Genomic DNA, 25746 nt, shown 5'->3' on the forward strand with positions numbered 1-25746 from the left:
TTCCATTTCTGATTCTGATTCAAGTAGCTAGCTGAAGAAACACTAGAATGATTAGAATGATTAGAATGCTCTAATCACTTGGAATCATTAGTTTAACTCTGCTATTTCAGAATTATTTAGTACATTGCCATAACCAGTAAGCATGTTGCAGGTGGAAAGCTAAGGAGAAATGATGACTCCAAGATTTTACATCTGAACACCTGAGTAAAGAATAATGCCATTAATCAAGATGAGGAACACAATGGTAAAACGAGATATTGTAAGGAAGGAAAGATGGTGCTTTTGTTTTGGTTTTTGGTGTGCTGAATATTGGATTTTTTTGAGGAGTGGAAAGGAGTAGCATTAAATACTAACCTTCTTCCATGTAAGGCTCTGAATAAGATTGTGGATAAGGGAAAGAAGAAACCCAAGGAGCCACTTCATTATTGATAAATATCCAGGTTGGAAACTAAAATTAGTGTGTGTCACCAATGGTCTTTCTCACACTGGAACCCAGCATTAAGATGCCTAGTCCCGGCAATTCTACATGGGTTTGCATGAGTCTATTACCCACAAGCAGCTAGAAGAGACTATACTGACCATCTTACCTACAATAGTCCTTTACACAATTTTTACTATAGACTCTGTGCTTGTCATTTTTAACATCATGCACTTCAAAATAAGAATGAATGTGACGATTGTGTTATTTCCATTTGACCCTAAGGGCTATGAGAGCAAGGATGATATCTTGTTTACTGTTCAATACTCACAGTTCTGAAGGAGTATAAAGTCTAAAAAAATTGTTGAATGAGGAAGTTTTTAAAAGAACAGATACTAATTTCAATTTCTGGTCTGTTGTTCTTGTTTATATCTGCTCACCCCAAAGTTCCACATTACTGATGTCAAAGTTAAACAGGCAGAGATTTATTCAAGACGATCACAACAGAAAAGGGGGGCCAGGACTCTGTCTGAACTCAACTCAACAGAAAGCTTAAGATATTTTAAGAGTAGGGAAACTCTTAGGTCAGTTCTGTTTACCCAAAGGAAATTCCGACTCTTTTTGACCCCATGTACTGTAGCCCACCAGGCTCCTCTGTCCATGGAATTTTCCAGGCAAGGATACTTGGGTGGGTTGCCATGTCCTTATTTTCCCAATGCAGGGGTTGAATCCGGGTCTCCTGCACTGCAGGCGGATGCTTTACCATCTGAGCTACCAGGGAAGCCTTCACAAAGGAAAAGTAAAATTTCTCTAAGCTTCGTGATGGGAGGCAGTTTTACAACTTGAAACAAAGCACCTGGCTAACTTAGGCTTCTATGCTTCCAAGGAGACTGGGAGATACGGGTGCTGTCTCCTTTTCTAACATTTTAAAAGGATGACTCCTAGTTCCTTAAGAAAGACAGCCCTGGGTTGTAACAAGGGAAAGAACTTTTAAAAAGATTTATATCCCCAAAATGCAGAGAATCAATTACCAGTTATCAATACCTGTACCAATTATTGGTACAGTTACCAGTTCTCTAATGTAATGCTCTAAGGAAAGAGAGGTCAAGGACTTAGAGGCAGGAAAAAAATAACTGTCTAATAAAATGTGTATCTGGGCTGAGGGAAACGTCAAGGCTGTCTTTAATAAATGATTAGCTGTGTTTATGCAGTTTTGCACCAAAAAACTCAAAGTATGAGCTTCCAATCTTTCCCGGACTCTTCCTGCAAAGAGTTGCTGCACACTTGACACAACTCTGTTTCCTTTCTTTCTAGTGAGCCAACCGCCCTGTCTAGTAAAATGTGTACCTGAGCTGAAGTAAACGTCAAGGCGGTCTTTAATAAATGACTGGCTGTGTTTCTGCAGTTTTGCACCAACGAACTCAAATGATGATCTTCCAATCTCTCCTGGTTTCTTCCTGCAAAGAGTTGCTGCACACCTGACACAACTGTTTACTTTCTTTCTAGTGACCTAACAACCCAGTCTAGCAAAATACGTACCTGAGCTGAGGGAAACGTCAAGGCGGTCTTTAATAAATAATTGGCTGTGTTTCTTCAGTTTTGCACCAACGAACTCAAATTACGAGCTTCCACTCTCTCCCGGATTCTTCCTGCAAAACTTTGCTGCACAGTTGAGACAACTCTCTTCCGGTTTGCTTTCCTTGTAGGGAGCCAACCGCAGGCTCCTTCCCCTCGCCTTCCGGAAGTGCGCGGCGCGCAGACGGCCTCGCGCTCCTGACGTCACGGAACGCGCCAGCCCCGGAAGGTTAGCAACCGGGAGCGTCCCTAGTAGCAGGGGGCCGCTGAGATGTACGAACTTCCGGTTGTCGACGGCAGCTACCGCGGCTGCCGCCTCCGCCACCTGCAGCGGGCCAGGGCTTCGCCCGGGCTTCCGTCAGCGTTTCTCCTCCGTCTCTTCAGTTAACACGCCCATGGTCCCGCCTGGAGCCAGGGCGGCGGGCGCCGGAGCTCGCGCGCGGTGAGGGAGCCGGCCGCGGACCATGCAGCCGACGCTCTGCAGCTGCTGCCTCAGCCGCGCCCTGGCCTCGGCGCTCCTGCTGTCGCTGCTGCTGCCCGAGTTGAGCGGGCCCTCCGCGGGACGGCCGCCGGCAGCTCGGGCCGCGCCCGATCTCCAGCCTGCGGCGCGCGGTCCGCGCACCCGGCCCCCTCCGCCACCCGGGTCCTCCGCCGCCCGGCCCGCGGGCCGCGCTCCGGCCTTGGAAGCCGCGGGCGCGCGGGGAGCCGAGGGCGGCAATGGCAGCACACCCGGGGCGGGGCCGGCCGCCGACGACCCCGGCGGGAAGGCGGGGGCCGGGGGCCCGGCGGGCGGTGTCCTGGCCGTGAGCCCCGACCCCGGCGACAAGCCCATGACCCAGCGGGCCCTGACCGTGCTAATGGTGGTGAGCGGCGCGGTGCTGGTGTACTTCGTCGTCAGGACGGTCAGGTGAGGCGAAGCCTCCGCGAGCCTCCCCGGCAGGCCTGAAGCGCGCTTATCTGCCGACCTCCTCCCACCCCCTCAGTCACTGTGCCTGCTGAGTGAGCTTGTAACGAGGACGGTCTTGAAAGCCGGTGGTACGTTTGGGAGTGTTCAGAACGCCAAGTCCCTGCTGCCTCCCTTTTCATGTGTAAACTATAAATTAACACCGAACCTCTATATCAGTATTTATTTAAGTAAATTGATAGTAATGCAGAATGATCTTTAAGGATGATTTAAAGAAGTTCTTTTAACAGCAGTTTCCTGCTGTTGACTTTTAACTCGCCACCATCGATTGTACCTTATGAAGTTTCTTGCTTTCCACCTTTTCTGAACCTGGAAAACTGACAACTGCGTATGGTTCAATCGTTGTTAGAGTCCGCATTAGAAACATCTAGCATTCATTTTGCAAGACACTAAATAATGGACATGAGCTTGAGTAAAAACTCCGGGAGTTGGTGATGGACAGGGAGGCCTGGCTTGCTGCAGTCCATGGGGTCGCAAAGAGTCGGACACGACTGAGCGACTGAACTGAAATAATATGGTGTGAAATGTTACCGATTTCTTGGTAAGATGGAAAACTGATACCCATGCAGCAAAGGAAGAAAAATGTCATAAATATGATCCCGTTATAATGTTGGAGAGTATGTTTAATATCTTAACATATGTATGATTTTAACTTTACAAAATTTGAATTAGTAAATGGATAGATTTACTTTTTTTTAATCTTCAAAAAAACTTTTCTAAAATGAATTCATCTGTAAATAATTCTAAGTCATTCAGAAGCTTAAAGTTAGAAATGAATAGTTTTTTGAGCTTATTGTTACTGCTGCTGCTGCTGCTAAGTCATGTCACTCGTGTCCGACTGTGCGACCCCATAGATGGCGGCCCACCAGGCTCCCCCGTCCCTGGGATTCTTCAGGCAAGCATACTGGAGTGGGTTGCCATTTCCTTCTCCAATGCAGGAAAGTGAAAAGTGAAAGTGAAGTTGCTCAGTCGTGTCCGACTCTACACGACTCCATGGACTGTAGCCTACCAGGCTCCTCCATCCATGGGGTTTCCCAAGCAAGAGTACTGGAGTGGGTTGTCATTGCCTTATCCGTATTCTTACTATAGAATGTTAGATTACAGAATTACTTAAATTTCAGATTTGTTACAAATATGGACACTTAAATGACATCTTTCACTTTACCTACGATAAAACTGACCTAGGAGAATAAAGTGATATCCCACAGTATATAATAATCATCACTGATTGTACAATCCATCATTTGCTTTGTTTGAATTTTTTTTTTCCATGATGTCTGCGTCCAAATCTGTGATCAACCTTTTGATTAAGTACCAGGTTATGAATAAGTAAATGACTATCACCTATTTTTCTACTCCATTTAATGCCTTATCTAGTAGAAAAGGAATTATATAGTTCAATTAGTGATATTTTACATTGTTGTAAGTAACTTCCACTTGATGCGTTCTATTGTTATAGAAGTAAAGTTACTTTATGGCATGAATCATGGTATTATAACATTCCAACTATGTAATGAGACCGATTTGGAAAAATCATAATAAAGCCTCTTAGTTGGGGACCACCTCTCTGAAGAGCTGAAATGCAGAGCTAAGAACTCACTGTTAGAAGAAGCCAGCCAAGAGAAGAGCTAAGGAAGCACCAGGTAGTTGCCTCCTTTTGACTGCAGTAGAGGTAGTTGTGTGGGAATGCACTGGTTTGTTCTCCAAATTATTTCACTTTTTTTTTTTTTTTTTCCTATAACTGCCTACCCTCAACCACTTCATGTATTTCTTTAAATGGATTTACTTAAACAAAGTTTCCTTTTAAACATATCTGTTTATTATTTTGTGAGTGAAAAACATTATTTAAGCCAACATTCCTTGGCTTAAATAACTAACTGATAAAGTACAGCACAACAGGAAATCCTGGAGGGTGGGAGGGATCTCTGAGACCTGTTCAGATATCTGCAATATTGAAACTATTTTCAAAATAATACATTCCCTTATAAGTTTATGACTTCCCTGGTGGCTCAGACGGTAAAGCATCTGCCTACAATGTGGGAGACCCAGGTTCAATCCCTGAGTTGGGAAGATCTCCTGGAGAAGGAAATGGCAACCCACTCCAATATTCATGCCTGGAAAATCCCATGGACAGAGGAGCCTGATAGGCTACAGTCCATGGGGTCGCAAAGAGTCAGATATGACTGAATGACTTCACTAGAAGTTTATAGGACCCAAGAAATTCAGTGATAATAGTTTCAAATTCCACAGTGCAGCCAACTCATAAGAAACTACCTCTTGTTGAGTTTTGGTGTTCTATCAAAAAAAAAAAAAATGTTAACACCAGAATCTGAAAAGCTATTAAAATGTACCTCCATTTTCCAAGTTCATCATATCCTTCAAATAGACCACGCATAGCAAATGATTGAAGGCTGAAGCAGATATGAAAATCTAGCAGTTTTCTATTTTTCTAATTTCTCTCTTTTCATTTTCTATCTCGTTCTATCTATTTAAGCCAGACATTAACAAGATTTGAAAAAAATCTAAATCTATGCCATTTTTTCACCTTTGTTGGTTTTCTTTTTGACAATATGTTTTTCACAAAAAGCTATGTTAATCTGTAGTGGATTTATTATAATTTTAAAAAGCAAATGGTATTTAAACTTTTCTTAGGTTTAATTAATATATTAATAATTGGTATTTATAATCCACATAATTATAATCTATTCAGGGTCTTAAATAATTTCTAAGAATGGAAAGCAATTTATGATCAAATGCTTGAAAATCACCAGTGGAAACATTATTTGAGCTGCATAGTATTGGTTCACAAAACCCAGCAAATCCAGGCCCACTTTTTATTAAAGAGAAAGCTAGAAAATGTTCATGACGTGTTACAGGCATATAACCACCAAACTGAAACTTTCTTCTTGATATGAAAAAAATATTAGAAGAAAATTGAGCAGTAATTATTCTTCTCACCATGTAATTTTTATTTAATGCTGTATATTTCCCATATAGCATTGGAGTACCCTAAGTATTGTTTCATACACAAAATAAATGATGAGTCTGATGATAACTTTTGGGGGATGATCTTTTTTCATTTTGCTTTCACCTTATTTGTAATCTTAACATATAAATATTTCTTGCCATGGATTTTCCATCTTCATTTCTGTAAAGCTTATAAGGGTACAGTCTTTTCAGTCTGATTCTATTGGATGAGTCACTAACATTGTCTGTTAACAGCAAAATTCTGAATCTATAGCTAAGAAAAATTGGACTCTTTAACCAGTATCTAGTACATTCATTCAGGCCAACTCCTAAATATAGTTGGCCACCTGATATCCAACTTGATTGATGCTAACAATGTCTGGGCAATGTTCAGAACAGAACTCATTCTTTTTGCTTCCAGATTATGAAGATAATTTATTTTGGTGAATATCCATTTTGACTCTCCACTTCCAAAATAGGTGTGGCAGCACAACAGCATTATTTATTTGTGCCAACAAGGAAGAACGGGCCAAAAATCATCCTTTCGTTAACTGATATGAGAAAACACTGAGAATATTTTACTTGTAAAGTACTTGAACTCCATAAAACTTCCATACTGTTTTTAATTTAATTCAGTTATTATGAATGTGTAACTAGAAGTAACTTCCCCTCTGAGTCTAGAACTATTTCAAAGAAAAATTAGATTCTTTCTGTAGAAATTGAAATATATATATATAGAAGGAATAAAGTAGGCTTCCTAAGATTAGTATATAGTCTTTATGAAAAGAGACTCGTTGTATGTCTTATTCTCTATTATATCCCCAGTGCTGAACATTATGTACAAAATGTGGTAGGCATTGGGTAAGCAGTTGCCTGATATATGAGCATTCTTGGTTCTTAATCAAGAATCAGTGTGGGTCTAGGGAAGACTCAAAAACCTCAGAACAAAGGCTATTTACAAATCATTATTTCGCTAAGGCTAAGTACAGTGTTTGCATTCAGGCATTAACTAAATGAACTGGGTTTGATTACACTGAGAAATGTTCGGGTAGAGAAAACAGTGATTTTATTAGACTTTTCAAAGGAAATAACATTTTCCATCTCCTGTGTATTTTTTCTTTAACACTTCCTTCCAATATTAAAGGAATATTAGATTATTACTTCTATTAGTTACTATTTTAATTAAACACATAGAATAACCCTGGCTAACTTAAACTAAAGGGGATTTCCTGAAAGAATATTGAGATCTCAGAAAGTCAAAATGCAACAATTAGAACTGGACATGGAACAACAGACTGGTTCAAAATTGGGAAAGGATTATGTCAAGGATGTATATTGACACCCTGCTTATTTAACTTATATGCAGAGTACATTAGGCAAAATGCTGAATCACAAGCTGGAATCAAATTGCAGAGAGAAATGTCAATAACCTCAGATATGCTGATGACACACCCTTCTGGCAGAAAATAAAGAGGAACTAAAGAGCCTCTTGATGAAGGTGAAAGCAGAGAGTGAGAAAACTGGCTTAAAACTCAACATTCCAAAAACTAAGATCATGGTATCCAGTTCCATCACTCCATGGCAAATAGATGGAGAAACAGTGAGAGACTTTTATTTTCTTGGGCTCCATAATCACTGCAGATGGTGACTGCAGCCATGAAATTATGAGACACCTGCTCCTTAGAAGAAAAGCTATGACAAACCTAGACAGCATATTAAAAAGCAGACATTCCGACAAAGGTCTGTCTAGGGCTATGGCATTTCCAGTAGTTATATATGGCTGTGACAGTTAGACCATAAAGAAGGCTGAGCACCAAAAAATTGATGCTTTTGAACTGTGGTGTTGGAGAAGACTCTTGAAAGTCCCTTGGACTTAAAGGAGATCAACTTGTCCATCCTAAAGGAAAACATTCCTAAATATTCATTGGAGGGACTGATGCTGAAGCTGAACCTCCGATACTTTGGCCACCTGATGTGAAGAGCTGACTCATCAGAAAAGACATTGATGCTGGGAAAGAGTGAAGGCAGGAGGAGAAGGGGACGACAGAGGATGAGATGGTTGGATGGCATCACTGACACAGTGGACATGAGTGTGAGCTAACTCTGAGAGAGAGTGAAGAACAAGGAAGCCTGGTGTGCTGCAGTCTGTGGGTCGCAAAGAGTCAGACACAACTGAGGAACTGAACAACAACAGTCAAAGAGCAACTGGAGATTCACAGAAACTAAGTCAGCTTAGGAGAGGAGACACTAAAATATCACAGAGGTTTCTTGGCAGGAACAATCCACTGTGAAGGTATGCAGTAGTTTTCAGTCTCTTTGTCCCTTAGTTGAGGAGTCAAACTCCACAGAAGGAGAGGTGAATTAAGTCCTGGGAAAGAAGGGCCTGGTGTGGCTACAGTCCATGTGGTTGCAAAAGAGCTGGACAAGACTAAGAAACTAAGCAACAACAACAGGGCTGGGGTCAGTTGCTGTCTAAGCAAAATCATGGTTCTGTTAAGGCAGAAGTTTCCTTCAGGATAAATAAAAAGCAGGTAACTGTTGCAGTGTTCAAAACTAAGAAATGGCCTAACCAGAAGAACACAAATGCACTTGTTATTGCTAGTAGCTACCAAGTTCTTACTTTTTTTTTTTTTTCCAAGTTCTTACTTTTTACCAGGAAAGGATGAACCAGAAAATGCAATTCACTTAAAACAATATATCCAGTCTAGTATAATGTAAGATGATTGTGTTAGGGATCAGAAGACTGGTAGCTAACCTTGGACCTTGGTTAAAATTACTTAGAATCATATAGGAAGACAATACACCCTAATGTTTAAGAACCCAGACTTGGGAATAAAATTGCTTGATTATTTGCTCTACTATTTACAGTCCCAAATTTAATTTTTTCTAAGGTCTGACTTTCTATGTTTAGAATAAGGATACTTAAAGGCTTGTGGTGAGGATTACCTCAGGTAGTGCTTGTAAGCTGCTTACCTCAATTGCCTGACTTATATGCACACCCAGGAAACAGTAATTATTTTTAGTGAATTCTTTTTGTATCTGCAATTTCAGCTGTAATATTTTGGTGGGAGTGTTCATGGTATTTTCTAAAATCTCCCCCATACCATATTCTTTTAATATATGAACTCTGAAACTAACCTGCAAGAGGTTAGGTCTGACAAGACTAGAGATGGGGTGGGGGCAAGGAGAAAAAAGAATGGGAGATGAAGATGAGAGAAATTTCAGATAAAATAATTTTTGCTATGTGTTGTATACTGTGTTGTCATGGACAACTGAAATTGTGGCTCACCAATTTTTATATAGCTTTGTCTCAGTGCAAAAACAAAATGAGTTCCAAAAATCATTGTTGGTTACTAATTCACCTTTTTGCCCCAAAATACTCAAGGTAAATTTTATATCATTAGTTGTATCTTTATTAAGATTTACTCAGCTTTATCATTGTACCTGATCACATAGGAGAGTGTATGTATATAAAATATCCATTAAGTACTGTATTCCTCAGTCTAGTTTTGAATGATAAATAGAAGAAATTACTTAATAATATCCTTACAGGCATTCAGTTAAAACAGGAAAATCAGATCAGTGCAGCAAGTTATAGCAAGTTACAATGATTGCTTGTCTCCCTTTCACAGAGTAGTAAAACGAAATGAAGTTTTATTCTGTTGTGTTTATTTTATGTAGCACCATACATTTTTACATAAAACTTTATCAACCTTACTTTACTACTTTAGCTTTATTTTTCTACTGTAGCTTTTACGTTATTTAAACAGAAATGATTCTTACCAACCTGAGTATAATGAAACATTGAGGAATCTGCATTCAGTTGAGACAACTATTTGAATAATAACTTGAATATCTAGAAGGTATCTGATGAAGATCATTTACCTGTGATTGCCATGTGATAAAGGAATATAATTCAATAGTATAAACCATACTGCTACTTTCTTTTGCTTTCTTAGGCTTACATATTTTCCTCTCTACATATTTAAAGTTTCATTTTTTAAGACCCAACAAAATTTGTTTTCAGATTGCAATATGCATTTACTCTGTCTGGTAAAATAATGTACAATATATAATGCTACATATGTAATTATTAACATATATAGAAAGTTTGAGCATCGCAAGCTTAATGAAAATAATAATTTGTGGAGAGAACCACAGCTGTTAAAATTGCATGAATTTTAAATCCTCCTTTGCTCTTTTGTTCAAAAATAATGTACACTGCATATTAGAAGCAGCCTTTTACTTAAGATTTCAATACATTTTTTATATGTATTATATTTTACACTTAATGTTCATTAATATTTTAAGTAGATGGTCCCTTGAATCAGCCCAATATTAAGCCTTCATAAGTGTTTCTGGTTTTCCCTGAGGACAGGAAAAAAAAAAAAAAATCACTACATGTGGGTGTATTGTATTTGATGTTTTTATGGCCATAAAGCTGCCATGACCACGTAGCCATTGCATATATCTTTAGACTTAAGAAAGATATTCTTAAAAAAAAAAAGAAAGAAAGAAAGATATTCTTAGGAGAGTCTCATTTTAAGTTTAAATTCTATTTTACAATATGTAGTTGTTTTTTTAATTTGACTTTGATGCTTTTGAACTGTGGTGTTGGAGAAGACTCTTGAGAGTCCCTTGGACTGCAAGGAGATCCAACCAGTCCATTCTGAAGGAGATCAGCCCTGGGATTTCTTTGGAAGGAATGATGCTAAAGCTGAAACTCCAGTACTTTGGCCACCTCATGAGAAGAGTTGACTCATTAGAAAAGACTCTGATGCTGGGAGGGATTGGGGGCAGGAGGAGAAGGGGACTACAGAGGATGAGATGGCTGGATTACATCACTGACTCGTTGGACGTGAGTCTGAATGAACTCCGGGAGTTGGTGATGGACAGGGAAGCCTGGCGTGCTGCGATTCATGGGGTCGCAAAGAGTCGGACACCACTGAGCGACTGAACTGAACTGATGCATACAGTTTCTTAGCGGGGCTGAAAGTTAAGAAGTAAGAAGGCCTACAAGAGACGAGAGAACGGCTGGAATAGAAGGCCTCAGTAAAACTATTGGACCAGAACAAAGACTTAAGAGATTATCTGTCTACATTATCAGCTGACAGAGAAGAAAGTGTGTCAGTCAGAAGAAATGGTGATGGCACACAGACATACAGGAGTAGGTTTTGTTTAAAAAGTAGTCTAAAATAAATAATCTTAAATGGTTAACTGGTTACATTTCTGAAATGTAGCCATTCTGATACTGAACGCCTTCAGTGTCAGAAAGTGGAATAATTTAATTTACAAATAAGTGTAAAATTAAAATCATCCATACCACACTTAGAAATAATTTTTATTCATTAATATTTTCTATTTAATAGGATGAGAAGAAGGAACCGAAAGACTAGGAGATACGGGGTTTTGGACACTAACATAGAAAACATGGAATTGACCCCTTTAGAGCAAGATGATGAGGAGGATGATAACACATTGTTTGATGCCAATCATCCTCGAAGGTAAGTGTTGAGCAGTTTAAAGTTGAATTTCTTTTAACAGTTTTTATCCTAAATGATGAGTTTTGGGTTCTGTTTAATGAAGTTTTTTGTGCTACCCAACCAATAGCTCACATTCACTTTGCTTTGCTAAAATAGTTGTGTAGGATAGAATACCATCTCCCGGAGAAATTGTCACTGCAGGGCTCCTGTGGGGCTTCCTTCCCTTTTGCTGCTGCATGAAGATAATCCTCTGTGTGTGTATGTGCATGTGAGGGGGGCGGGGGGAGGTTCTGGCAGGTGTAGAGGGAGATTAGTAAACTTGATTTTCTTTCTGCATTCTGAAAATATTTTGGTTTTAGTCTTTGTTACTCTATTTGTAATCAGCGTTTTTGGCAAAATTGTGGGGCTAATGGTCAGCGGTCTGATACTGTGGCTATTATGTCTATTCTTATATCTGTTCTCACTGAGTTAAGAGCTTTCCTAAAAGGTTTGGATAAACAGAGTTACATGGATATAGCCTAGTTTCAGTGCAGATGGCATGAGGAAGGGAAGCAATAAAGTTTCCACTCAATAGGGAAGGCCATGTTGGAATAGAGGAGAAATTATTTGGGTGAAGAAAAGCTAGCATCCAGAGTCAGGTACATACATAGAAAAAGTAATAGAAATCTGGGGGTTAAAAAAAAAGTCTCAACAAAAATTGGATTATTAACTCAAGTATATATGAGCTTTTGGGTGCTGGTAATTAATTCATTTAATAAAAACATATTCATAAAATGCCATAGTAATAGTAGAGTCTAGATATATAAGTGTGACCCAAACAACTGTATTTGCTCGTTAGCAATTCTGTATCTTAGTGAAAATAAACATGAATAAAGTACATTAAAATGTATTTATTTAGAACATTCTAAGGTTTATTTAGAACATTCAAATATACGCCATGAAAAGCCCTTAATTTGGCTATAAAGTACTGTATAGTTCCCATTGTCTAATACTACCAGTTATTAACTGTTTGCTTAGGTCAGATGAAGTTCCTCACATGCATTTAGGAGCCATTGTATGTAACAGATATTTATCTTTACATACTAGAATGAGAGTCATTTCGAAATACTGTTGGGAACTGAGAATGAGCAAACAGCTCATCTTTTCTCTCCTCTTGGGCTGACCCTACAGAAGGTGCTCATGGAGTAGGATTGGGGGGCAGAGTCTCACTTTTTGTATAATTATTTTCCTTTAATCTTCTGCAAAGTTTTTATTATATTTTAAAAGTATAGTATTTGTCATGTTTTAAAAACTTCAGTGCATATGAGGCACCTCTTTCTGCACAAACACAGAAAGGGAACACAGAAAAGGAAGTTGTCGACTTAGTCAGTCAGGGTTGTTTCCAAAGAGGAACTGAACTTGAAGCCTAGCTTGTCTATTTCAAGTGTGCTTGACTCAAGACAAAGGTTGTTACAGTCAGCAAAAACAACCCAGAGTTTGTAGTTGTGACAGATGATAGTTTATTCAGAAAGTGAGCAGCACAGAATGTCTAAAATGCAGACTGTTGTATGTGCGTGTGTATTTATACGTGCAACATGTTGCATGTGGGGATCAGCTGTGACAAGTCCTGGGAAGGTGCCAGTTTTTTCGGTTGTTGTCTTTTTTTTTTTTAACGAGTTTGTTGTTATCCTGCTATTGTTACTGATATTATTTGGCTAGAGTGTATATAATCAAATAATCAGATGTGCCTTGAAGAATGAGACCTCTTGTTGTAGTGGGAAAAGTGGCCTAGGAGAGATCAAGAGGAGCAGAAGCAGGGAAGGTGGGAGGGATATAAGAAGGCAAGAGTTTCCATGAGGTTGTCACCCACAGCCATCTCTTATCTGCGTCTCACCTCATCACAGGCCTCTCTCTCCTATTTATCTTTCATAAACCCCTCTTTTCATGAAGCTTGCATTCCATCAGAGAGCTAAACATGAGTCAGAGTTACAGAAACAGAGAAAGAGGAAGAATAGGATGATGTGGGAATATATAGTGGGGTTGCAGAAACGAATGATCCAGAAAAACCTCTTGGAAGTGACAGGTAAATTGAGGCTTGAAACATGAATAAAAATTAGCTAAATGAAGGGTGGCTAGAGGGGCCGGAGTTGGAGAGAGAACTGCAGTCACAGAGAATCAGAAGCAACAGAGTAAAGTATATTCAGGGAACTGAAAGAAATGTATACTATATTAGTATGTATGAAAGAAATGAATGGGGGAATGAATGATTTTTGAGCTTTGAATGCAAAAGGCAGAACAATAAATTAGAGGCAGATTGTGACCCATGTTAAATCAGTTACAAATTATTCTACAGGTTGCAAAAAGCCACTTGGAAAATTTTAAGATAGGGAAAACATAATGAAAGCTATATTTTGAAGATAACTGTGCATAAATTGGAGGAAGATTATGATAAACAGCAAGAGGACCAGGAAAAAGATCACTTAGATGATACACATGTACATTGGAGGAGTAGAGACTTCTTGGAGAAGGGAACCAGGAAGAATATCAGTTAGATGATATGCATACATTGGAGAAGTAGGGACTTCTTGGAGAAGTAAGGGAACCAGGAGAAAGATCAGTTAGATGGTATACATACATTGGAGAAGTTGGGACTTCACTGATGGTCCAGCAGTTAAGACTCCACCCTCCCAATACCGGGGGGTCTATGTTCAATCCCTGGTCAGGGAACTAAACCCCACATGCCACAATAAAGACCTGGAGTAGGCAAATAAATAAAATATCTGTGTATATACATATATATATTTGTTTTTTAAGAAAAGAGAAATAGAGTGGAGTGAATTATTCAAGAGGCTTTGAAAGATATTGTCAACAGGAGTTAAGTATTCTGTTTAAAAGGTGAAGGATAGAGAAATGGAAATACTGGATTGGCCAAGATATTCATTCAGGCCGAACAAAGAACCCAGAAATAATGGAGATGCAGGTTTTGGGAATAATGATAATTATCAATGATGATTGATAATGAAATAAGCTTGAATTTCTTAATGTTATGATACCATTTACTTAAATGACTTGGGGAAAACTTATACATATGTCTGGACTAAGTAAGGAGGACGGCACATCATTAAGTGTGCTTGTGTGCTGTGCTTAGTCGCTCAGTCATGTCTGACTCTTCGCCACCCCATGGACTGTAGCCCACCAGGTTCCTCTCTCCATGGGATTCTCCAGGCAAGAATACTGGAGTAGGTTGCCATGGCCTCCACCAGGGAATCTTCCCAACCCAGGGATCAAACCCAGGTCTTCCACATTGCAGGCGGATTCTTTATCATCTAAGCCTCATCCATGCAATAAATCAGTGATATAGCAGCTAGTTCATATAGCAATTTTTTAATGCTTGGCACTAGTCTAGGGGCTTGGGTCACATAAAAGCAACAAAACAGAAAAGAAAAATTTTAAATATCCTGACTTTGTAAAGCTTACCTTCCAGTGGAGAATAGGTGAGATTTGGGGGCTGACATTTCATTTTCTACTTTTCCTTTTATATATTTCTATGTTGTTGGATTTTTTTTCCTTCAAAGAGCCTATGTACATGCATTACTTAATTCCCCCTGCCCCTTGGGAATAATTTCAATTCTATAGAAAAGTTATAGGAATAAAAATATTACAAAAAGTATCCTAAACTTTTAATCTAGAGTCACCTATCTTTAACAGTTTACTTCATTTGTTCTCTTACGTTCTCTCTTTCCCAGTCATCATGATACAGAAGAATGCATCCCGCTCATTTTATATAAAAGTGATTTTCTGATATTTCCTCTTTATTAGATTCAGAGTATGCATTCTTGGTGGAAATACTCCATAGATTGTTGTGCATCCTTTTCGGGACATCCTTACCTGCAGACACACAGTGTTCACCTGTCCTTGAGTAGCAGTGGTAATGCAACTACTACAAAGGCATTTTAAAATCATACAGTATTCTGCTTCTCATCAAAATTTCCCCCTAGATTTAGTACCCATTTGTCATTATTCTTGCCTGATTTAATCTTCACCATGATAGTTGTAAAATTGTGATTTTCCAACCTCAACATTTCCTCCATATTTACCATTTAGCACTGACATGTACTGTTAGCAAGAGCTTATCCTTGTTTCTTCTTTATCTATCTATATATCTGTCTTATCAGTGGCAACCCACTCCAGTATTCTTGCCTGGAAAATCCCATGGACGGAGGAACCTTGTAGGCTACAGTCCATGGGGTCGCAAAGCGTTGGACATGACTGAGTGACTTCACACTACCCTACACTATTACTGTCTATCTTATTGACTGTAAAGATTCATGATTTTCTCTTTCTTCGAAGGTTTATAATTCATTGATGTAGTTGCCAGTGGGGGCCTACTCAGGCTGACTTCTATGCCCCTGTGACTTGCTCCCATTTTTTTTTAAGAATTTCCTTACATTCTGGCCTAACAAGGTGTTCCAGGCTCATTTTGTATCTGCACCAGCCATGGAATCAGCCATTTCTCAAAGGAGCGCTGGTTCCTTTGGGTACCAGCTGAGCTCTTTGCTATCAGACGTCCTTCAGCAGACAATTCTATGAATGTATGTATAACACTTACACACACATATGTGCCCTTATACATGCATGAGTGTACGTGTGTGCACACACTTGGTCGTGTCTGACTTTTTGTGACCCCATGGACTGTAACCCACCAGGCTCTTCTATCCATGAAATTTTCCAGGCAAAAACACTAGAGTGGGTTACATTTCTTACTCCAATATACATGCATATTTGCATATATGTGCATACTTTATATACTGTTACTTCACGCCTCCCATTCTACCATTCCAGTCTATCCCCACTGGGTTCTTCTCTCTTGCTTTCTTCCTTTTCCATAATGACATTTTTCTTGTTCATTGTGTTAAAAATGACTTCCAGCAACATCCTGGCTCCCAACAACATCAACACATTTACTTACTGCTCAATCTTATAATAAAACTAATCCCATGTCAGAATCACTTTGCATATACAGTAGACAAACGTACTACTAAGAGTTTAAGATTTGTTTGCAATTTTTTCCTTACAACCTCATCCTGCCCAGAACTGAGGGTAGTTAGGTATTGTAAGTGATTTGGCTTAGTTCTTTTTTTCTCCCTTTTCAGTGTTTACAGTAGACCTTTAAAATATAATTTAAGTCGTTTGTTTCTGTTCTAGTTTTTTCTGCCTTTCCCATCTTTATTGTTTTGTTTTGGGTTTTTTTTTTGTTGTTGTTATTGCTTGGAGAATCCCAGGGACGGGGGAACCTGGTGGGCTGCCGTCTATGGGGTCGCACAGAGTCGGACACAACTGAAGTGACTTAGTAGCAGCAGCACGCCTCCAAAAGTAAAAACTATACCAGAAAATTTTAAGAATACATACCTGCTCACTCTAGGATACACTCAGAGAAGTACTGCTCTCTTGATCCCTTCCACAATTCTTCCCACCCTCACCCATTGTAGATGGTCAATTTCATTACTTTCTTGTCGGTCCTCTGTGATTCTTTTGATGAAAGTTGGTTGGAATATATATTTCTTACATTTCTCTCTCTTACACAAGGTGTAGCCTATAGTTTATATATTTTTATATTTTTTGGTTGCACTTAATAGTACTCCTGTGAGTCATGCTATATAAGTTCATAGAGATTTTCTTTTTCACAGCTGTGTAGTGCTCCACAGGTGTATGTATCATGGTTTATTGAATCAGTTGCCTATACTTTCGTGTTTGGGTAGTTTTCATTCAATTATTTTGCAGTTACAGGTTATCCTGAAGTGAATAACCCTGCACATACATATTTTTGTATTGTTGGAGGTGTATGTTCAGGGTAAATTTATAGGAGTGGGATTTTTGTCAAAGGGTGTGGAGTCAGTTTTAACCATGAATATTGGAGGTGCCTGTGATATCCTAGAGGATGTAATAAATTGGATGGAGTCATCTCTTCATTAAAAGCAATGATAAACTGTCTGCCATGTATCCTGAAGTACTCCACTAAGCTCTGGGGATAGTGGTGAACAAAAATGGATAAAATACCCAGCCTCGTGCAGTTAACAATAGATATACATCCATAGGCCAGGAATAAAGAACAAAGAAGTTTGAGCTAGAGTTGGGATTCCTGATTATCATTTTTCAGCCTTGCTAAAACCGGAGGAAAGGCTCTTCTCTAGGCCCAACCTGCTTTTGTACCTTTTGAAGTGAGCAGTGAGATGGATGCATACTTCAGGGTGCCAAGAAGCAAAGGCTATTTTTTTTTCTCCTTTTATTTTCTTCTTCAAACAATGTTAAATAATACCTACACTGATTTTAGATATCTGCTTTTTTTTTTTTTTTCCCCCAAAGTCTGTGCACACATGGATCTCTTTTTCTGTCTCTCATTTTGAGGAAGGTAGACTCATTTCTTTTCTGCTACTGGACAGAAGTTTCAAAAACATGTAGGTAGAGGTGTGTTTGTATTTCTGTTACCTTCTGTAACATAGAGATTATTTTCTGATGAAATATAGAGTAAAAACTGTTACTTTATTTGAAGTAGATTTAATAGGTAAGACTTTCTCTGGTTTACAAATGTTGGCATATGCATACATGCTCAGTTGCTTCAGTTGTGTCCAACTCTTTTTGATGTTACGGGACTGTGGCCTGCCAGGCTCCTCTATAGCCCGCCAGAATCCATGAGATTCTCCAGGCAGGAATGCCTGGAGTAGGGTGGTATGCCCTCCTCCAGGGGATCTTCCCGACCCAGGAATCAAACCCACATCTCCTGTGTCTCCTGCATTGCAGGCAGATTCTTTACCCACTGAGTCACCTGGGAAACCCTCCAGTGTAGGTGTCAGATATTAAACACGCATTATGCCGTCAATTTATTCAACATTTCCAATCTCATGGAAAAGATGAACAGATCTCCTTCAACTTACTATGGAGTTATGTCTGCACAAAGCCATCATAAGTTGACAATATCATAAATTGAAGATGCATTTAATACACCTAACCTGAACGTTAGCATTTAGCATAGCCTACATTAAACATGCTTAGAGCACTTATATTAGCCAGAGCACTGATATTAGCCTACAGTTAGGCAAAATCATCTAACGCAAATCTATTTCATAGTGAAGTGTTGAATGTCACATGTAATTTGTTGAATACTACACTTAAAGTTTGGTTGTATGAGTGCAGAATGGTTTAAGTGTGTCATTTGTTTACCCTCATGATCTCATGGCTGACTAGGAACCGTGGTTCCCTGCCACTGCCCAGCTTCACAAAGGAGATCATGCTAGCCTGAGAAAAGATCTTGTTGGATTATCTTCAGTCCAAAATTGGGAGTATGGTTTCAAATGAATCCGTATTGTTTTCACATCATCATAAAATCAAAGACTTGTTAAGTCAAACTGTCCTAAGTGGAGACTGTTCTGTATAGATCCCACTGTGACTCACTTTAGTAACGGCTGATAATCATGGTTAATGCCATGATTAATGCATTATTTTTAAAGGGAAAAATCAGCACTTATATGGAGAGTATATCACAAGGTCTTTGTAGACCCTCAAAGAGGATTTTTACCAAGGGCTTCCCAGAGCAGTCATATAAATGGTAGAAAATCCAAGGGAATGAATGGCAGTGGTAGAGAGAATGTCTTCAGAGGGATAAGATCAGGCACGGATCCTGTCACTGAGCCAGAAGGAAAACTGGAGAGAGTAGAGTAGCAGAATTATAATAGGTATAATAATCACTTAATAGTAAATGCCTACCTTAGTGCAGGATGTACCAGACGCTGTACTAAGCTCCTTACGTATACGATGAATTCATCGAGACTGTCTAGCAAAGTAGTTTGTATTGCTTTCACTTTAAAGATAGGAAAACTGAGGCTTGGAGAGTTTAAATTATCTAGGCTTCTCTTCCTACTGCAATCCTCATTCCATTTTTTAAATATTTATATGATTTATACCCATAAAGAAAATAATTCTAAAGTCTGTTCATTCTGTCCTCTATACTAGCACACAGTATTATTGTTTGTTTTTCACATGGGGACCCCTGTACTTGATCTTAGTGAAAAGGCTGAGAAGCGATCAGATGGGACCCCTAAAATGAGAAATGTAAATATTATTTGCCTGCTTTGTTAGTTGCAACACAGAATCATATTAGTCTGCAATAAAACTGCTGGTGATTCTTGTTGGAGCATCTCTTACTGATGCTTCCTTCATTGTTTAAGTGCTTTCTAAAATTCCTTCACCTTTATTTTCCAAACTCTGTCTATAAAATAATAAGAAACAAGTCATTTTCAGAAAGTAGATTAATTTATTTACTTATGATTTAATCACAGTATGAAACTAGCCTTTTGTAGTCAGTTCTTCCTGAGTGACTATAAAAGGATGTGGCTTTTAATATATCAAGATTTTAATAATGATTGTTGTTGGTGGCTAAAATTTGGAGTAATAATTTTTACCATTTCTTTGCATTAGATTGAACTATATGGAACTGCTACTATATGGTTTAATCTAAATCTCCTGAGAGAAGTTTATTTTTTCATGTAATAAGATAGATCAGGCAGGGCCAACTCCAAGAACAGTACATCAGGGCTCTGGCTTCTTTTCCCCCTGATCCTCCTAATTCTGACTGTCTTCATGTGTGAGTTTCATTTTTAGACCAATAATAGGATGGTGCCAGCAGTTCCTATAATCATGCCCTGAACAGTAATTTTCAATGAAAGTTAGGTACCAACTATCTTGTGTCTCTTTCCTTAGGAATGAGAAAAGTTTCCCCAGAAACTGTTTAACAGAATTTTATTTGTGTTTTTCGTATCATTGGTTATGTGATCATTGCTAAATTGAACTGTGGCAAGAAAAATGAAAATACCATAATTAGTTCAGAATTATCATCTGGGGTTGAATGGATATTAGGGAGTTAACCATCATTACCACTAGGTCTGCTAATTTAAGCTTTGAGGTTAATATGATTAAACTGGGAAAATTTGTACATATGTGGGAAAACATAGCTCAAGCTGTTTAGTTAATATAATTTCTCTTGAATTTGCTATTGTTATCCTATTACATCTATTTGTATATTAGACATAATTTCTTTTGGTTAATGAAACATTTTACTCAAAGGAATTATAAACTAAACCACATACCAGTGTTTTAACAATTGTGTAGGACATTTTAGCTCTCTCTGATAGAAATGTGATGAGAAATCAGAGATGACTATGTATTAACCAAAACTTACCTTTCATTTTCTTACAAGCATGTTGGAAATAAATACTCATAACCAGTCTCAAAAATGTAGTTTTAAACATTACTTCATAACACAAAACAAGTGGAAATAATACCTTGTTATTCTTTTTTTTTTTTTTATTTTTTTAATACCTTGTTATTCTGTTTGATTTCTGCTGAAGAGTAAAGTTGTTGTTATTATTTTATAATGGTGTACACTAAAGGACATTTTGACAATCTTGGTTGGCAGCTTTTAAAAGCTAGTACTTCTATCACTTCAAGGCTATTCTAGTAATTTCTGCCATGTATGTAATTTTAAAAACTCTAAATTTGCTTCTTAGCTCTTCTCTTCTGTCATTAAATTTAATACTGTATTATATGTGTTCGTTACATTTGTGCTCAGTGTTACTTGGCCACAGAATATTTTCTGGTTATTAACATCAGCATATCAGAATCAGGAAACAGATCTAAGTGTGTTGACCAGAAGCTCTCATTTAAGAAGATCTTATTCAAACAGTTATCAATTTGCAAATAATAATTTATAATAAATAATTCTAATTTCTAAATCACTACTTTCAACGTGGAGCATAACATTTTATCAGAATAAACACTTAAGGTTATTCAAAGTAAATAGAGTATGTATAGGAATCTGTCAAAGTACTAATGCTTATTTTAGCTAGAAATTGGTATTTGAGGATGTCCAGTGTGTGTTACTAGTAGGATAGTCTGTACCTGATCCACTTTAAGGGAACTGTGCTGTCTTTGTTATTATTTAAACAGTTAAAGAGAATGTCTGTGTAGGGTTTAGGGGGTTTTTCTCAATGTTTTACTTTTCTGTGGACACTGAGCCTTAGAAAGAAATTTTGCCTTGTTCCAGTTATCATCACAATGTCTTTATTGGTAAAGAACATGAACAATGTGTATATTATTAAATGATTATGTAACATTAAACACTGTTTGGTAATGCTGTTTTCTCATCTCTTGACGTGGTCTAGAGGTGCCCTGTCTAATTTGGTAGCCACACTAGCCTTATGTGGCTTTTCAGAAATTTGAAAGTTGACTAGCATGACCCAGGAACTGAATTTTTAATTTTCAGTTCAGTTCAGTCACTCAGTTGTATCCAACTCTTTGTGACCCCATGAGCCGCAGCACGCCAGGCCTCCCTGTCCATCGCCGACTCCCTGAGTTTACCAAATTCATGTCCATTATTAATTTTATTGGGTTTTAACTGATTGAAATTTTAACTGTAATTGCCAGATTGCTATTGTTTTAGACAGTACAGAGCTAGAACAAGTGTTAGACTGATCTAAAGTAATTCTGTCAAATGGAAACTCATATAGAGTAGCTGAATCACAAGTTTCTGTTCATACAACAGTTGATCTGTTTAATAAAATGCTTGCTTACTGCTTTGGTTCAGAATTTGTGTTCAGCTGTGATAGTCTGGGTTGCAGACTCTCTAAGGTATATGCTGGGCTGGATGGGCAATGCAGGCAGAGCTTGCCACCCAGAAGGCTGACTTATATGAGTTGGGTTGCAGGACAGTAAAGGGACAAGAATCTCAAGTTTATGAACAAAAAGTCCTAAACACAATTATTAAGGCATTAACCTTCCCGAGCATTCTCAGATAGTGTTCATTCTGTACAATCCAAAGACATTGTATCTTCTTTAAAAAGGACCAGGGAGAAAAAAAAAAAAACTCCAGGAATCTAATATTTACAAGTGTATTTAAATGAACAAGGAATAACAATATTCTTGACTACACTAGGACAGTTTTCCCTTTCCAACTTGATTTGGTTTAATAGCTGTTTTCATAGTTTAGGATTTTCTGAGTTAGCTCTTAGGTTGTCCTTGAAAATGTCTTTTTTTATACTGTATCATTGCATAATGTTTACAGAGACAGAACATTCTTGAAGCTTGAAAAATACCCAAACTGAGATTTCCATAAAATTTATTACTACACATTTGCTTTACTTCATAGAAAAGCATGTGTAAGAATGCTTAAAATGAGATCTGCTCTCTAAAATGTTTAGGCACAGAATATAGTATTGTTAACCTTAGGTTCAATTTTACATAGCAAGAACATCTCTGGAACATATTCATCTTGCATAATTGAAACTCCATACCCTTTGAGTAGCAATTCCTCATTTCCCTCTTCCCTCAGTCCCTGGTAACCACCAGTCTCTTCTCTACTTCTATTAGTTTGACTGTTTTTTAATATAAGTAGTGGAGAATCTAGAATCACAGAGACTCACAAGTTTTTCTCATATCATGAGAAGCCTGCAGAAGTTGGCTGCTGGCATCTGTTCCATGGCAGTTTGATGACAGGGTCTACATGTGTGTGGTTTACCTAAAGCTTTATCCTAGTTACATGGCTGCTGCAGTTTCAGCCATCACATCTGTTACCAGAAGAGAAGACAGTGAGAGGCAAGAACCCAAGTCACATCTGTCCTTTGATCAGGAAATCAGAATTTCTCAGAACCTTCCCTCCTTCCAGCATATTGTCACCCTACTTAGCTCATAAAACTAAATCAGTATTTTTATTAGCAAAGAGGAGATAATAGATATTGCGCAGACAATGAAAATATGTCACTCTGACTATTCAAAGTATTTTCTGAAGGTTAAACTTGGCAGCTGGCAAGAGAGAATTGGTTTTGCAGGGGACCCTGAATGAATACATGAATTCTGGGCAATTATTGTTCATGAGTAGCAGGTTTTTTATTAACCTTCAATATGTGTTTTTTTAAAAAGCTTAAATTTACCCTCAAAATATATTGGAATTTCCTTAGCTTATAACAACATAATCATTTAGAGATCTATTATAGATTGCTTATTATAATTTAGATAAAACATTAAGTTGGAAAAGAGTATTACTCGTTCTCATAGATATCTCCAATGAAGTTCTATATGTTAATGATGATTATAAAGGACAACTTATTAAGTTAGTAAAATCTGCATACCTTTGCTTTTGGTTGGATTAAATGCTTTCGGTTGTAATGGCTCTTATTAGCAGAAGTTCCTTAGCATCTGTGGTTTAGATTAAGTAGCAGTAAAGCCTGATGTATAAATAGAATTAAAGTGTATAAATATGTGTGATGAAAATATAACCTCATATTACCATAAACTAGTCAATAAGGTAAGAAAATAGGCATATTTACCACATCATATAATTTATAGAAAGCCTTATCTTCTGTATGGAAAAATTTTATAACTGTATTATAAATATTAAAAGCATTTTTTGATTGTTTCATTGAATATACTTCCAGGCCTGCAGCTTCAATTAATGCTACTTTCTGAAGGTTTAGAAATAGGATCTGTTAAGGATTGTGTTTACAGAAACTATAAATAAATAATTACATTGTATACTTGTCAAAGTGGTTCTATGTATAAAATTCGTTTGAAAAAGTTAGAAGTATAATTTAAAGAATAGTATCTGATATAATTAGTGTAGACAAAGTAACTGTTTTATTAGTGCCCTTCATTATAATTTCCTTAAATACTTTCATTATCTTCTGGCACTCCAAGTCTTTGGCGATATTTTAAAGTGTGTTTGAATTTGTTCCAGGATAAGCATTTATAGTATTTTTTTTTCTTGCAGATAAGAATGTGCCTTTTGATAAGAAAACTCCGTCTTCTACAATGAAGAGTAGAATGTCTATGTTTAAGGAATAAAAAGCCACTTTATCAATTGGGGGGTATTTAAGTTACATATATTATGATAACCTTCAATTTGTTGTTGCAATAAATGTGTATCATTTGTTAGTTTTTCTCTGTATAGAAGTGCTCTTAATGGGCTCAGAGTTGCTGGGAGTAAATTGTACTATAATAGAGATCTGAAAATTACTTTAAAGCAGTGTGTTTTCTGATCAATTTCTCTTTCTTATTTACCTTATTATTGTAAACTGTTTATGTACTAATCAGTTCATTTTATTTATGTATGTGTGTGTATATATATAATTTATTTTTTGGCTGGTTAAGGGTTGTTTTTTTTTCCTTGGAACTATAAATCCCAACAACCAACTGGTGTGTAACTTTATCAAGATGTATTTCCCGTTTTTGTGGGGAAAAGAAGCCAAATTTATTATCTTGAGTTTGAGTTTTTTAAATATAAAAGTGTCTGTGTTGTGTGTAAAACAATAAATACTATTTAAAATTCTTTGAATGTGGTATAAACAAGATGTGTTTATATAGTAAACCCAAAGCTATAGATTTATAGATTAGCATATGTATTTTATATGATTTCTTTAAAAATCTGTCAAAAGTTATTGTATTTTAACAACTTCCTTGTTAAATTATGATACCACGTTGATTAGATATTTCAGAAACCAGTGAATTTCAAAGCCATTTAATTTGTTTACAGTATTGTGAGAGAAGTACCAATGAAAACGTTCCTATCACGTTATATCATAGAAGAGGAAGGAATTGAAGTATGTGCATAGACTTTGGAGTCAGACCTAGATACAGAGACTGACCTCATTATCTTCTGAACATGTAAATAACCCTACTGAGCTTCAGTTTTTCACATTCTAAGAACTAGAGGAGAACTGACAGGAAAAGTATGGGTCACGGACTCCTTTTCCTAGAGGGGCCGTGAAGGTAATTTAAATCTGTGTGTCAGGACAGGCTGGTTGATAGAGTAGTAACAGATGGTCCCCAGATCACGGTGGGTTACAGCAGAGATTTCTCTCTCACTCACACTGCCCGTTTGTTATGGACAGTGATTCTGCTCTTCAGTGTTTTCTCCAGGGCCGAGCTGATGAAGAAACCTCAGCTTGGAATATTGCCTCGTAGCTAAATGTCCAGATGCGGTGAACTGCATGCTAGTTGATAAGCATCTGCCCTGAAGTTGTATATTTCATTTCCATCTACATTTTATTCCAAAACAAACCCTGAAGCCTCTGTAGAGTTCAGCAAGGCAAGGACAGGTAATCCTCTAGCAATGAGGTAACTTGGAGTATTTGACCACTTAAAATGCCAAGTTAGTTTCTCCTATATGCTAACGGGCTTACCACAGTGAGCCAAGTCCCCCTGATGTCAGTATATTCTGTATATTATGTAAACAGAGACTAAAGAGAAAATATATTTCCTGTTCTGAAGGGATCAGCCTTTGTTCAGCTCCCACTAATAGTTATTATCAGGAACTA

At 37.7% G+C, this 25746-nt stretch overlaps 1 protein-coding gene and 1 long non-coding RNA gene across 6 annotated transcripts in view; one reads left to right on the forward strand and one right to left on the reverse strand.

Moving 5' to 3' along the window:
• LOC109562355 (uncharacterized) overlaps positions 1–2312 on the reverse strand; it is a 217475-nt gene extending 215163 nt beyond the window's left edge. The window contains exon 1 of one of the 4 annotated variants that reach the window (XR_011567823.1): positions 1958–2296. This is a non-coding gene — a long non-coding RNA (uncharacterized lncRNA). Of the gene's footprint in view, positions 1–1957 lie in introns of all 4 variants that reach the window. The other 3 variants (XR_011567824.1, XR_011567821.1, XR_011567822.1) reach the window with 3 other exon arrangements.
• FAM174A (family with sequence similarity 174 member A) lies at positions 2283–24758 on the forward strand. 2 transcript variants are annotated; one of them, XM_070794066.1, is made up of 3 exons: positions 2293–2900; positions 11294–11428; positions 24201–24758. In XM_070794066.1, exons 1-3 carry the CDS (start codon positions 2458–2460, stop codon positions 24202–24204), a joined length of 582 nt encoding a protein of 193 aa, XP_070650167.1. In that variant the 5' UTR covers positions 2293–2457; the 3' UTR covers positions 24205–24758. The 2 variants fall into 2 exon arrangements, with proteins under 2 accessions (XP_019821024.2, XP_070650167.1); XM_019965465.2 differs by lacking the exon at positions 24201–24758 and having other exon boundaries at positions 2283–2900; positions 11294–11432.
• The last annotated feature ends 988 nt before the right edge of the window (positions 24759–25746 follow it).

The sequence above is a fragment of the Bos indicus genome, chromosome 7 (assembly GCF_029378745.1).
Source record: "Bos indicus isolate NIAB-ARS_2022 breed Sahiwal x Tharparkar chromosome 7, NIAB-ARS_B.indTharparkar_mat_pri_1.0, whole genome shotgun sequence".
Classification (NCBI taxonomy): Eukaryota; Metazoa; Chordata; class Mammalia; order Artiodactyla; family Bovidae; genus Bos; species Bos indicus.